The following is a 14,642-nucleotide window of genomic DNA, read 5'->3' as shown; positions in this document are numbered from 1 at the left end:
GGCAGCAGGGCAGACCTGGTAACAGACAGGCACCACCTTGACTGTGAGTGAGCATCGTCTCTTGAGCAGAGCTTTGGGACAGTGCAGTCACTTGTGTCTAAGGACCACACTTGAAAAGGTCACTGCCTCCGGGTTGGTTTTTCATGTGGGTGATTTTTAAGTAGCTGTCACTTGGCTGAGCTGCCTCCTCCTCCTTCCAAAGGGATTTTCTTTCAACAGAAAAGGGGGGAAAAAAAAAAGCTCCAGCAGAGATGAAGAAGTTGATGGCAGCGTTTACTGCTCAGGTTGGGGGTGGGGAGAGGCAGATCAAGGCGACAGGGCTGTGCAAGGAGGGGCGGGCGTGGGGGCCAGGTGATTCCTTTTCATCCACTGCTTGTTGGTTTTTAATAAAGAAGTCAAACTCGGTTTGTAGATTTCCCATTAGGGGACAATAAGCTTTTGTAGAGGGAGCCGCTGAATTAGAACTAATAGTGAATGTAGCGCCAGGATCCGGGGAAATATCAGCGCTAATAAGTTTCTGCCTCATGCTCTGTCACTGACATTCTCCGCGCCGTTCCGTGCAGCCAAGCAGAAGGCTTAAATATGTACGTATATGGGGCACTCGTGCCCACACCAGGGATGACCAGGCGTGCTGCTGGGCATCAGCCATCAGGTGGGGCCTCACACTGCCAGTTCTCTGAGGCTGGGGAGAGGGACAGGTCAGCGGGAACCGGTGTGTGGTCCAGAGCCAGGGGCCAGATTGGGGAACAAGAGCGCTACACTCTGGGCACCACAGTCCCAGCACGATGGGAGCCTCTGAAGTCCCAAGGGGTGGACAGCCAGGTATCAGGCTGTCTCCTTCCTTTCTAATTTATTTTTTAAATTTGTCTTATCAAATAGTTGATTCCTAATGTTGTGTCCAGGCCACCTCCTTCTTCCTGTTTGCTCAGCCAGAAGTGAGTGACTCACTAGAGGAGCCTTTCCGCCAGAGGGCTCCCAGTCCAGGGGAGATGTGGGCCCCTGGGAGTCTGCATCACTGAGAACCAAAGCCTACAGACTCCCCAGGGGGCTGCCACCCGTCTGCCCCTGAGCTCCATGCTGGGCTCTTGGGGAGCGGGGAGAAGGCACCAAGCCATGTGGGCCAGCGAGGCTTCCTCCAAGAAGAAACAGGGAGGAACTCTCGCTGGGTGATTGCAAAAGTGGCTGATGGGCACTGAGGACCAGAGTCTTCAAGGGTAGGGAAGTCTGCCCAATTGTGGAGGAACTGTGGGAATAGGAGGAAGCAGAGGCTGGGCCCTGGGCCCCGCACTGCTAGGTCAACTCATTGGCTTAGCACCATCTTCTGGCCATTCATGCAGGCTGGGCCTGAGGAGGGATTGCTCTAGGACCGGAGCTGGGGGCTCTGGACCGGGTTTGCTCAGCAGGTGGAGGTGCTGCTGTTCTTATGCGTGTGCAGAAGGGTCTGGAATTCCAGCTCTGGGAGCCCCCTGCCTGCCATTGCATACTTCAGTATCTTCTGGGTTGAGATACTCCTTTCTCCCTTCATTTCTAAGGGGGTGAACATTGATAGGAGGGTTCCTGGAACCTTCTACTAGCATCTTGGTGGAGCTGGATGGGAAGGTCCAAGTGTGGGGCTGATGAGCTGAGGTTGAGAGAACTGGAGTGAACTTGGAGTTCAGCTGGGAGACCGACAGGAGAGCCAGGTGAACTGGGAGTTATTAAGGGCAGTCCCAACTGGCGCCTCATTCTCCATCGCTCCGGCCATCACCGTCCGTTCTCGACTCCCACACGTTTCTCCAAGGCCTGTCCTGCCACTGTGAACTGGAGCCCAGCTGGAGGGTCACCTGATTGCCTCGTGACACCCCACCTGGCTCCGTGACACACTGAGGTCAGCAAGTTCCTTGGTGCCAGCCGTGTCCAGCCTCCCTGCAGTGACCAATCCAGACTGCCTCCCTGGTTCCTGAAGCCTGTCCATTTTCTTTCCAGGATGAGAACGACAACCCCCCCACCTTCAGCAAGCCTGCCTACTTTGTGTCTGTGGTGGAGAACATCATGGCAGGTATGGCCCGGGTCGGGGAGGCCAGCAGCCACAGCATTCAGGGTGCAGGCCTAGCCTTGTACACATACCAGAGCCCCCTGCCCTCCCTGTGTTCCCACAAGTGGAACCTCTGGAGGTGTGTGGTTGTCCACCAGCCGGCAGTTTCTTCCAGAGCACCGACCGTGTGCAGGCACTCTGCCGGACGCTTGGTCTCTACACCCCCTGTAGCTAGTTTTCCTTCAGGGAGGAGAATAATGGCTGAGGATTTATTCAGCAACCTCAGGTAAACAAGAGTGCCCTGAAAGTTCCAGGTTTATGGGGCATGAGGCCAGTCCCAGGGCCCGTGATAGCTGAGGGGGTCACCCTGGAGGATAGTGTTCCTAGGTGAGGAGAGAATGGGAGGCTTCTCCCTGGGCCACGTCTCAAGTGCCAGGGCCCACCTTGCAGACCCAGAGCCACCAGCTCCACAGCTGCATTGTGCTCAGAGCAGGCCAGAAGCTTTACCCTTACACCCCGAGCGGATGTTCCGTGGGGGAGACTCAGGTCAGGAATTGCTACAGCAGCTGGAGGGGTCAGGGTCACCCGGAGGAGCCAGGAGACAGCTGGAATCTGACAGCTGGAGCAGGGACAGGTGTAGGAGTCTAGGACACCTTGAGTCAGAGATAGCAGAGGAGTCAGGGAGCAGCTGGAACCAGAGGTAACCTTCCCTAGCACTGCCGGCCTTCTGAAGAGACCTTCTGAAGGTACCCACCTGGTGTCTGATGATTTGCTGGACAGGGCCCAAGCTGGGCCCAGCCCACCCTGCCGCATGCCAGTCTCAGGCACCCCCTGGAGAACACCACTGTTGAAGCAGCCCCCCGCACTCCCCTTTGTCCCCAGAGACTCTGACAAGGAGAGGCCTTCATCCTGCACTTTATCCTCTTCCACATTGAGTGTGCTGGGATAAAGGAGTGTATCTGGGCAAAGGTGCCTGTCCTCCTGTCAGGACAGGACTAGGAGTCAGATCAGAGGCCCCACGGCTCCCCAGAGGGACCCAGAAACCCAGAAAGACCTGATTGTCCACAGCCCCCTGCCCGGCCCTCACACCCCCCAGGAACTGTTGATTCACCGGCATGATAGATGCCATGGTCTGACATGGGTCAGACCTGTGTCTCACCTGTTTTATCCCGCAGGATCCTCACCAGCCATCCCACAAGTCAGGCTTTATAGTTATACCCATTTTACAGAGGAAGAAGCTAAGGCTCAAAGTAAGGCATTTACCCGAGGTCCCACCAGATTCCAGCCAGGGCATGGTAACTCTAAAAGGCCACACACTGACCCTTCTCACCACCCTGCCAGAGCTGGAAGGAGGGAGCCGGAAGCCCTGGGGGCATGGCTGTAGGAAAGACTGCCCTCAGAGTCTGGACAGGCCACTGGAAAGGCTGAACCCCTGACCCAGGGTTTCACAGAGATGAAAGTGAGGGCCTTAACTGGACAGTAAAGAGAAAATAAAAACCCTTTACAAATTCTCCTTGTGAGCAAGATAAAATCAGACCAAAATTGAATACAATAAATGTAGAATAATTTAATATGGAGCTTCATTTCTTTTTGAGTCAAAGTCTAAGCTGGCCATTCTGAGCTCATTTACTGCGGTGGCATCAGGGAGGGATGGGGTGGGGCATGGTGTGCTCTGGGGCTGGACCAGGACTGAGCTGGGGGAGGAAAGGGGTGGGCCTGACCCCTCCCAGGCTCCACTCCCTCCCATGGAGCCTTGTTCCCACACAGCCCAGGAGTCTGGGCCACAGGAGCAGGTGGTGGAGCCCACTCTCATCCCCAGATGGCCCCTGGGCAGGCCTCCTGCCCTCTGAGGTCTCCTCCACTTCCTGTGCCCTGTCCTGCTCCCAGAGCCTGGGGCTGGGAGCCCAGGGTGAGCAGACCCCACTCCTTTTGTCTCCCGGAAGGAGCCACGGTGCTGTTCCTGAATGCCACAGACCTGGACCGCTCCCGGGAATACGGCCAGGAGTCCATCATCTACTCCTTGGAGGGCTCTTCCCAGTTCCGGATCAATGCCCGCTCAGGTGAGCCCTGACCCTCTGCACCTTCAGCTGATGCTCCATACCCAGCCTGGGGACCGTCCTCTGGGCCAGTCTCCTGAGCACACCAGCTTGGAGCACTTGGCCTTATCCCTAAAATATCTGAGTGAGATTACTGATCTTAAAAAAAATTACAATGTGAATTCATTCACCAAAGAATGTCTTTCTGGTGGTGGAGAGTCATGGTTTAAATATGTTCCATTTCACAATTATCTGGCTAAACCACTGCTCTTCAAGGACACCTTTCTTCAAGCCTAAGTGTCTCAGTGGCTGACCTCATTCTCCAGTCCTGGCTCCTCTTGCTAACATGAAATGTGCCTCAGTCTCCCCACCTACAGAGGATATACATACTAGGGCTGTCGTGTGAAAACAGGGTCATTATAGAGAGCTTGGAGTTGTCCCTGGCAACAGTAAGTGCTGACTAAGTTAGGTTGTTAGCATTATTTTCTTTGGTCTTTTCACCCTGGGGCCCCCATCCTCAGCTCCTTGCTCAGCCCATATAACTCTCCTTTCTTCTTCATTTCTCCATATGCCTCCCTCCAGCTTTCTGTCCTCCTTGAGGTTGGGAGGGAAGCAGGGCAGAAAAAAGCAGCAAGATTCCCCAGACTTCTAAGTCAGAAGCTGGAAAGGAAGGAGAGGCCTCTGAACATTCATTCATACCTTCACTCAGCTGTCAGTGGGGGCCTGCTTTCCACCAGGTGCTGTGCTGGGTGCTGGGGAAAGAGAATGGAATAAGACACGGCTCACCCTCACGGGGCTCCGAGTCAGCTCAGCGGACGTGCAAGGCTCCCCACTTCCAAGTTCTCCTTTGTGTATTAAGGGCACTTGTAGATGCTGAACAGGCCAACCCTGAAACCTCAGTGGCTTAACACAATAGAACTTGTAACTCAGGCAGCAATCCAGTGCTGTGCTTGGTGGACAGTCTTCCACATGGAGTCTAGGGGACCCAGACTCCTTCCAGGCTGTGGCTCCGGGGTCACTGCAGAAAGGAAACGGGAATGTGGGATGTTGTGCAAGGAGATGTTTGTGGGTCAGACCTGGAGGTAACAGACATCACTGGGGCTCACATCCCATTGGCCAGAACCAGGCAATGGCCCTGCCAAATGCAAGGAAGGCTGGGGAACATCATAGTCCCTGGCCTGGCAGCTCCGCTCCAGCCATCATTCTGGCCTGGGAAGGGAGCAGGAACCTGTGATGGACCCTGGCCATCCTGGCCATGGGCGGTCAGCGCGGCCCAGCAGGGCATCTAGTCTTCCTGGTATCTGTGCCTCCGTGCTCCAAGCCTGCCTTCAGTCTCTTTCACCCCACTTTCCTCGAAGCTCGGGGAGCAGATGGCTGGTGTACAAAGACTTAACACATCCAGGGCCAGCCTGCGCCTCCTGTTCCACCTCTGACAAAGCCGGTGCCTCCCTCTGACCACTCAGGAGCCTCCACCCTCAGGAAGTCTGTGTTTCTGGGGAGCTCAGAGGACTGTCATTAAGGAATATTAGCCAGGCACTCAGCACTGTTCTAAGCGCTCTGACCGACATCACCACCACTCTGAGGTAGGTCTTACCTTCACGTCATCCCCGTTTTCCTTACAAGGAACTTGAGGCAGAGGAGAGATTAAATCACTGGACACAGGATTCACAGAGCCTGAACTTCTAACTCCAGATGCCAAACTCTCAGCGCTCTGTTCTTTAAAGCCATGTAGGCTGTTGTGCCGCCCCCAGATACAGTGGCGGGCACACTGACCTTTCAGCACCTACCCTGCCTCCCCAGTCAGGGACTCCATCTCTACCCTGGGGCCTTTAATAATGACTTGGACATTTTCTTGCTGCCTTAACACGGCTCCTTCAGCTCCAAAGGTGTAAGCGTTTTCCTCTGAGCGCCTTGGTCAAATTAGCCAGGCCCACTCCACAAAGGTGGCCTTAATTGGATCTAATTTCCCAGACAGGAGGAGCCATCTATCATGCCGACAAGTTCATGTTTAAAACTTTTTAGAGATTAATTTCTTCCTCGCCCTGCCAATTAATTGACACCACCCCAGCACGGAGTGTGGCTTGGCAGGCAAACGACTGCCAGGCTTTTGTTCCTGGCCTTAGCACCTTAGTGCCCTGGCCCCCAACCCCAGCTTCCTTATCATGGCAGGAAGGGGAAATATGAGAGTGGAAGAGTCCTAGGGACCCCTGGCCCAGCTCCCTTATATTATGGTAGAATAAACCAAGCACAGAGAAATTAAGTAACCTGCCCCAGGTCACACAGCTCAATCAATGGGGATAGCACACAGTCCTTGCCCTTGGAGGACCCTCACAGTCCCTTGGAAGAAAATGAGCATTTTCTGAATGTTGGAAACTTCACCTATAGTTATTTAATCCTCACGAAGCTCTGATTTGAAAGCATACTAATCTCTTTTAGATGAAAAAACTGAGGCTCAAAGAAATTAATTAACTTTCCTAGGCTAAGCTCCTGGAAACGACAGTCATCAGAAGTCACAGCTGGACTTCACTGTCCTCAGAGCACCGGCTCTTTGCAGTGGCCCTTGTGAGATGGTAGATGGCCAGTTGCCAGACCGTATGAAGCTGGCTTATGCTGCCTCATGCCTGCTCATGAGAACCAGTTATGTACATCTCTTCCCAACTCCAAGTTCAGTGCTACCTACCGAGTGGGTAGCTTCAAATGGGCCCTGGTGGGAATATTTATAACTAGGGAAATCAGCAAATGCCCTTCTTCCCCTTTGGGGATCCAGTTGTCAAGCATTTACGGTAACACCACTACCAAACGACTTCCATATCTTAGTTACACCAAAACACAGAGAAAAGCCAAAAACAGATCGACAAAGATTATGTGGTGGTGGTTTAATCACTCAGTCATGTCCGACTCTTTTGCGACCCCATGGACTGTAGCCCGCCAGGCTCCTCTGTCCATGGGATTTCCCAGGCAAGAATACTGGCATGGGTTGCCATTTCCTTCTCCAGGGGATCTTTCTGACCCAACAAAGATTATGGTCTATTTTAAATGTTTATATTTAATAGAATAACTTATTTATACACCAAAAAATTCAAAGCATTGTTACAAGATAATTAAGGAAACTTTTGTAGCTATTAATATTAAATCTCAACCCACTAGAGGTTGAGCTGTCTAGAACGAGCCACGCGTTGGAACATGCATGAAGCGCTCGCTGTGTTTCAGTCCTGTTTTTATATTTCTGTAACCAAATGCAGAAATAGTGCCAGATGCCTCTCTAAGTTTAGAACCAAATTAATCCCATATCAACCCTATGAGATGGGCCCTAGTATTATTCCTTTTTAACCAGATGGAGAAACTGAGGCACAAGGGATTTAGGTAACTAGTTCCAGGTGATAAAGCCAGTGAGGTAATGTCCGCAGCCTAAGTGAGAGGTACTTTGTGACTGAGCTTGAGTCCAAATGACTCTCCTGCCTTGTTTTCCAGCCCCTAGTCCAATAATCTGTCTCGATTTCCCACATCTGAAAATGCCTCCTCCTCCTGGGGTTATATTGCCCAGCTCTGAGATTCAGGTTCCCAATCATGGCTGCTATGCCTTGTGAGCACCATCTCACCACCCCCTATTCACACAGGTCACTTGATCTTGCAAGCGTCTCTCTCACACTGTGCGCTCTCCCTCCTTCCCCATTCCCTCCCTGGCCCACCCAAACCATCTCTCATGCACCCTTCTCTTATTGCAGGTGAAATTACCACCACCTCCCTGCTTGACCGTGAGACCAAGTCTGAGTACATCCTCATCGTCCGGGCAGTGGACGGGGGCGTGGGCCACAACCAGAAAACCGGCATCGCCACTGTGAGCATTCAGCCAGCGCCTGCCCCTGGCTCCCCACTTACCAGACAGGCTGCCACCTCCAGCTCATCTTCAGCTTGTTCCGCTTAGGCCCCTGGACACTTGTGTCCTGAAGCAGTGTGAGGCCTTGTGGGCGTGGAAGGTGGCAGGTACCATTTCGTTGTCAGCCAAGGTCAGCCCTGGGGCCTTTGCAGCTAGGGGAAGAAAGACATGGGGGTGCTTGGGAAGAGCAAATACTCTCTCCTGCCCCCAAAGACCAGCTGGGCAGAAGGCATGAGCCCCATAACTCCCTCCCTGCCCTGGCACCTGCCAAGAAACAGGAGAAAGGACTGCCAGGAAGAGCGGCTCAGAACAGGAGGCAGGGCCCTGAGGGTTCCTGGGGGCTGTCACCACCCACCCCTACCTTGCCGTGCTGAGAAGTGATGTCCCGGTTTCCCTCCCATGAGCAGGTAGGACCCGTGAAGCCCAGAGCCCCACCCAAGGCCTTCCTGCCTCAGAGTAGAAGCTAGAGGAGAGCCATTAGAGGGTCCTGACCGAGCTCTTTGCTGCAATTGCTGCAGTGGAGGGTAGGGTGAGACATTCTTGCTGTGGGGCAGGAAGAGCAGCTGATAGGTCACTCCAGCCACTCCCCTCCTTATCCTCGTTTGCTCTCTTGCAATCCATCTGGAGCCCTCTCTCCTCAGCCCTCATCCCATCCACAGCAGCTGCCCCCATTCTTACCCAGCCAGAGGGGCTAGGGGTGCTGTCACTTGGCCAGCCACTTGGCAGAAAAATCCCCAGTGCTCTATTCAGTCATGAGAGGGCCCTGCTAATAGGACTTTAGAACTCTATAAATAATTTACCTGGGTGGCAGGTGAGCAGAGAAATTGCTTGGCTCGTAGCTGAAACTAAAAGGGGAAGCTCTGTGGATCCTATCAGGTGTCCCACCGCAAACCTCCCACACCCTGTCAGTCACCTTCAGCCAAGACTCGGGGTGGACAGAATGCGTCCCCGGTCGCAGGGACCTTTTCAGAGGTCATTTCATCCATTCCTTTGTCTCCTAATGGGACAGCACCTAAGCTCCACGAAAGGTCTAGGCCCCCTCCTGTTCTTGAAAGCCCAAGATCTCTCCTGAGGCCCCCAAAGTGGGTGGAGCTGGTGGAATTAGTGCCAAGGTGCCCATAGGCATCTGAGTGAGTCCCCAGCATGGGCAATGTCCTTGCACAGCTCAGCTCGGTGCATCCCACAGTGCCCCTTGTGGCTTCACAGGTGAACATCACCCTCCTGGACATCAATGACAACCACCCCACCTGGAAGGACGCTCCCTACTACATCAACCTGGTGGAGATGACCCCTCCAGACTCTGACGTGACCACGGTAAGTGGTTGGGGGGAGCAGAGCTTCCAGGTGGCTATTCAAGGAGTGTCTGCGTCTCCCACGTGAGCCCTGTGGGCCAGCCAGTGTGGAGCTGTTTCCGAGTCAGCTCTCGGAGCAGAGTTCCGGATGTTCTCTTGCATGGTGAAAGATAGCCAGGGTTGGGGGAAGCCCTCACGCAGTGCTTGGAGACAGCAGGCTCCAGACTTTGTCAAAAGGAGCACTGGCAGCCCAAGGGCAGTGCCAGAGGGGCCAGGGCTGGTTCAGGTCGGGGCCACCCTTACCCTGGGACCCCAGGACTCTGGCCACCCCCTCAGTAACCCCCCGTCAGATTGCGCAAGCTTCAGCCCTTCCCCCATCTCCTTCCTTCTTCCTCACTTGTGCACTGCAGCGTTCAGTCTGGATCAGCAAGCCAAGGGCTGCCCCAGCAGGGGCCTCAGAGCTCACCCGGGAACTTTCTGGCATGAGATGTTGCAGGTTTGCACAGGCTTCTAGGTGTGCTGCGTGTGGGGATATGGCTCAGGATAGGGAGTGAGAGACACAACCAAAAAACCTCAGGGCGTCCAGAAAGGAAAGCAGTGTCCTGGGGAAGCTGAGCAAAGCCGGGGTCAAGCATTCCACTCTCTATGTGCTGGGATTCACATTTATGAGGCTTTCTTTCCCCCTCATGCTCATACCCCATTTGGCCTCATTCAGAGAGCCTCCTGCCCAGTGTCCAGCCCCACAGACACCAGCCCCCTGTGACGGACAAACCTGACGGGTCACATGCTCAGACGCTCAGTCGCTCAGTCGTGTCACTCTTTGCAACCCTGTGGACTGTAGCCCACCAAGCTCCTCTGTCCATGAGATTCTCCAGGCAAGAACAGTGGAGTGGGTTGCCATTTCCTTCTCCAGGGAATCTTCCTCACCCAGGGATCGAACCTGGGTCTCCTGCATTGCAGGCGGATTCTTTACCAACTGAACCAGTACGAAAGTCCCCATTTATTGAATGCCTGGGACATGCCAGCTGCTGTGCTGGGTACATCTCACGGATTATCTCATCTTCATGGGGATCCCACATCATGGCAGATGGATTCCTTGCTTCCACTGTGCAATAGAGGGAATGGAGACCTGGTGTTCGAGGGACTTGCCCAAGATCACAGAGCTGATGAGATAGTAAGAGATCATGTCAGGACTCAAACCAGGGTCTGATTGACTTTGAAACTACCTGACCTCTGCCCCTCTGCTGGCTCAGGCGCCCTGACAGGTGGCCCAGGTCCTGAAAAACTGGAGAACTCGGGTAGGATGGAAGAAGGGATGATAAACTTTCATATCCAGTTCTTCAGGAAGGCTGCCCCACTCTGAGGGCAGGCAGCCTCGGACTGGTGATGCCTAACCTCCCCACCCCTTCCCTCCTCAACCACAGGCAGTAGTGACAAGGTCTGCCAGGTCTCGATGGAGGAAGATGTCAACCTGGAAGGAAGGACAGAGAGGGAAAGAGGGAGAGGGGTTGGCCATCACACCTGTCCTGTCTTCCTTTCTGCATGTTAATGATACAAATGACTCTCACCTCTGGGCGGGATCCCCTCCCAGGGATTCCAGTAGGGAGCAGGATCTGGAATCTGTTTTCTCAAAGTCCCAAGTTGGGGAATCCTTCCAGCTCAAAGCCAGACTTGGCAACCACTCCCAGTTCCAGTGGGCACTCTCTGCTGCCACCTCATGGACTCTAGACCAGGATAACCCCAGGCAGACTCCAAAACGCTGGGGCAGAGTGCCCACCTCTGAACACCTGTCTAGGCAACTCTTACCTTTGCTTTACATGTCTGGAAATTCCTCCCAGAGGAAACTGAGGGGAGAAAGTGGCTGTGTGGGGCAGCATTCAGCCTGCTGCCCAGAGAGTAGGTCTGCTGGGCTGGGAGTGTGCTTTCTTGGCTTCAGGCGTTTCCCAGATCAGCCCCCGTAGCCTGCTCTGGGTCTCCAGCCTTCCCTCGCATCTTCTGTGCCATGGGCAGGTATGGACAGTGGGCCAGGGGTCTGCTGCCCTGTGCTGTCTCACTCTCCAGGAAACCCCCACAAGCCTTCAGTGAGCACCTACTGTATGCCAGACTTGGCAGGCTCAGGAGTTCAGGGTACAGCGTTTCCTCTCTGCCCTCAGGGAGCTGCGTGTCACTCTGAGGCTGAAACTCACCCCTGGTTCCCATCTCACCCTGTATAAAAGCCAGGGCCCTACCTTACTGGACCTACTTGGTCCACAAGGTCTGCCCCACTTTAACTCTGGGGAGGAGGACATGTGAGTCCACCCCTCAGTACTGAGTAGACATGGCTGTCCACAGCCATGCATTTGAGGCACTCCAGCTTTTCAGTGACTCGTGGTAGTGTTTGAGACCTGGGGGAAAAAAAAAAAAGTTACTCAGAATTTCAAAAAGAACAGAGACAGAATTAAAGCTTGTTATATTAAACATCTGCCACACATGTTGTGACAACTTTAGAAATTACAATATTTAAGGTGTATAAAAATTTCATTGCATTTAAGGACAAGTTGTAGGCTGGATTTTCTAGAATTCTGGAGAATTATTTTTAATGTGATGATTTGTCAGCATGTCAGAAATCAAGAAGCCCATACATTAATTGAGCTTGTTATAGCAAAATAATTTCAAAAGGAATAGTCATAAAAATTCTTTCAAATTTTATAGCCGTGAAATATGTGTATGTGTGTATAGGTGGGTATATCGTAATACCTTCTAGGGGCCCCCCTGGGGACTTCTACAGTCTCATAATGGTCCTGAGTGAGGTAGGATCTGCGGCTGGGGTTTGAGAAAAGTGATCTTTAAGGAGAGAACAGATCACCCAGAGGTGACATCAGGAGGAGGTGATATTTCAATGGAAAAGAAACTAGCCCACTTTCTGACTCATCTCCCACCCGCCTTTGCACACCCACCACACACCCCCAGCACATGCAGGACCTTCGGTTTCCTGAACCTGCTGAATTCTTTCCCGCCTTGGGGCCTCTGCACAAGCTCTTCCAGCCCCACAGGATGCCCTCTCCTTCCTCTACTCCACCCCTCCCCCACATCCCGACTCTTCCCATGGCTGGCTCATTCTCCTCCCTCTGTCTCAGCTTAAAATGCCACCTCTCTACACTATTTCTTTCAGAGCTGACTCCACAATCTGTGTTTAGGTTGTTTGCTTATTAAGAGCTCAGTGTAGCTCAGTGATTAAGTGAGAAGCCTTTTCTGCTACCAAAAGGTCTGGGCTCTAACCCCAGCCATACCACTTACCAGCTGTGTGACCTTGGGCAAGTTACTTAACCTCTCTGTGCTCCAATCTTCCTAAGTAGAAAATGGGGATAAAGTCTCCACTTGATAAGGTTGTGGTCATATTTAATAAGTCCAGACACACAAAGGACACTGACACACAGTGAATGGTCAGCAGATGAGAGCTATTGCCACCGTCAGCTGCCTCCCTGCTGGAGTCAAACCTGTCTCATTCACAGTTGAGCCCCAGCACCTGGCACAGTGCCTGGCACATTATAAGGGTTCAGTATTTGTGAATGAGAGCTGTTGATGGACTTGTTCAACTTTCTTCCCCATCCTACCTAGCACCCCCCTCCAACAGGTGGGTTCAAGTCTTCCTTGTCAGAGGGAGATGAGGGCATGTGGCCTGGGACTTTCCCCAGGGCCCCTCTAGAGGGGGCCCTGGCCACAGCTTCTAGAGCCTGAAGTGCAGGGTGATTCCAGTGTTTATTTCTTCAGAGCTGTGTGCAGACGAGCGTGTGTCGTGTTCCCTTGCGCTGGGAGCTGGCCAGGCGCGTCTCTGTGCCCATGTGCACTACACCTGCGTGGGCATGAGCTTGCAGAGAGGCTGTCCTCTGTTTGCAAGTAAGATTTTGGCCCAACTCTCCCTCCCGCTCCTGCAGCCTCCTTCAAGGACCTGGCTGATGGGCATTGATTTAGAGCCTTTCAAAGCCCTCCAGCAAAATAAAGGAGAGGGGAGAGGGAGAGAATTATTCCCCGTCAGGCCAGGAGAAAAATGACGGGCGTGAAATGGGAAATAAATGAGGGGAAAGTGGTGAGATTCTACACAATGGCCCAGCAGGGAGCTCATGGGAGGGGTCCCAGTCCACTGCCTTCTCCTGTGCCCCTGCACCATCCTGCCACCCAGGAGGGGGCCACAGGGCCAGAAGTCAGGACCCACCCCCAACCATGGTCCTTTAGAAGCAGCTGCCCAAGATTCCCCTTCTCTAGCACTTGGGGATAGGAGGTGTATCAGCACACTCAGCAACAGGCTAGTGTGCCTGTCCTAGAAAGGGTGGTTCAGCTACTCTGTGCCTCAGTTTACCCACCCAGAAAAATGGGAATAAAAGCTGTCTCCATCCTCTACCTTCAGAGAAGCATTGTAGAAGCACAAGGCTTTCTGGCCTCCTCTATCAGTGGGCTGACAGGAGAGCCTAGGGGCAGAGCTCTTGTTGTCAATACAGCGGTGATTGGGCCCCCATTATAGAGCCTGGGGACACTTAGCCCCATGCCCACAGCACAGTGAGGACTCCTCAGGCCTGGAAGGCTGAGGCCACCTCCCTGGCCCCTGGTTACAGCAAGGCTGGGAAGGGAGGACATAGGCTGAGCAGGTGGGGTGGGAGTAGCGCCATGTCCCACTCGCTGAAGTGGAAAAAGGCCTGGATGGTTTGGAGTCAGAGCCAACACTGGTCCCTCTCCCTGCCTCCCTGGGGCCTAGGGGCAGACGGGCGCCCTCGGCAGGACAATCCATCTGTCTGTTCTGGTCTAATGGCCCCTGAGATGCCTCCGTCTGGGGTTTAAGCCAGAGGAGGGACAGATTCTGCTGCCAAAGCACAAAAGGCCCCACATCAAGTAAGATGAAGGAGCTGACAAGGCCAGGCTGTCATCCCCAAGTGTCCTGGAGTTCAGAATGACAGCGTCCTGAGGCAGCCCCTGGGACTGCAGTCACACCCCACTGATTTTGTCCGTCCTGGGCGCTGCTGTGGCCCCCACAGCACAGGGTCGGGGTGAGCTGACGGGTGGGTGCCACTGCTGGCCTGGGGCCCTAGGAGGCCTCCAGGGTGGCAGCTGGGTCGGCTCCACGCCCGGTGCTGTGTGATCCTGAGTCTGGCCCAGGCCCCTCTGAGGTAGATGGCAGAGGAGTTCCCTGTGAGCAGAGATTGGTGGGTGCAGGGACCTGGGGGAGAGTGGGCTACAGGGTTTGTTGCCCTGGCTTAGGCCAGCATTGAGGCTGATCCCTTCATGGAGTGGGGCTTACAAGTGGGATACCGCAGTGGGGCTGGAAGGTTAAAGGGGCCACAGTGTCTGGGGCCCCTGTCCTAAGACCTCTCACTTCTCGGATATGGCATCCCCTGCTCCAGGGAAACTCACCCCTCTCCCTCCCCCAGACCCACCCCAACTTACAGCCACAT

The 14,642-nt window shown here is 53.9% G+C and overlaps 1 protein-coding gene across 1 annotated transcript in view; it reads left to right on the top strand.

The window, feature by feature from the left end:
* CDH23 (cadherin related 23) overlaps nucleotides 1–14,642 on the top strand; it is a 431,691-nt gene that overhangs the window by 301,669 nt on the left and 115,380 nt on the right. Inside the window, exons 18-21 of the mRNA XM_018042178.1 lie at nucleotides 1,966–2,038; nucleotides 3,958–4,074; nucleotides 7,776–7,888; nucleotides 9,134–9,241. Coding sequence (XP_017897667.1) covers nucleotides 1,966–2,038; nucleotides 3,958–4,074; nucleotides 7,776–7,888; nucleotides 9,134–9,241 — 411 coding nt within the window. The remainder of the gene's footprint in view (nucleotides 1–1,965; nucleotides 2,039–3,957; nucleotides 4,075–7,775; nucleotides 7,889–9,133; nucleotides 9,242–14,642) is intronic.

Source organism: Capra hircus, chromosome 28 (genome assembly GCF_001704415.2).
Source record: "Capra hircus breed San Clemente chromosome 28, ASM170441v1, whole genome shotgun sequence".
Lineage (NCBI taxonomy): Eukaryota > Metazoa > Chordata > Mammalia > Artiodactyla > Bovidae > Capra > Capra hircus.
Note: the sequence above shows the minus strand (reverse complement) of the source record. Positions and strands in the feature narration are given on the sequence as shown.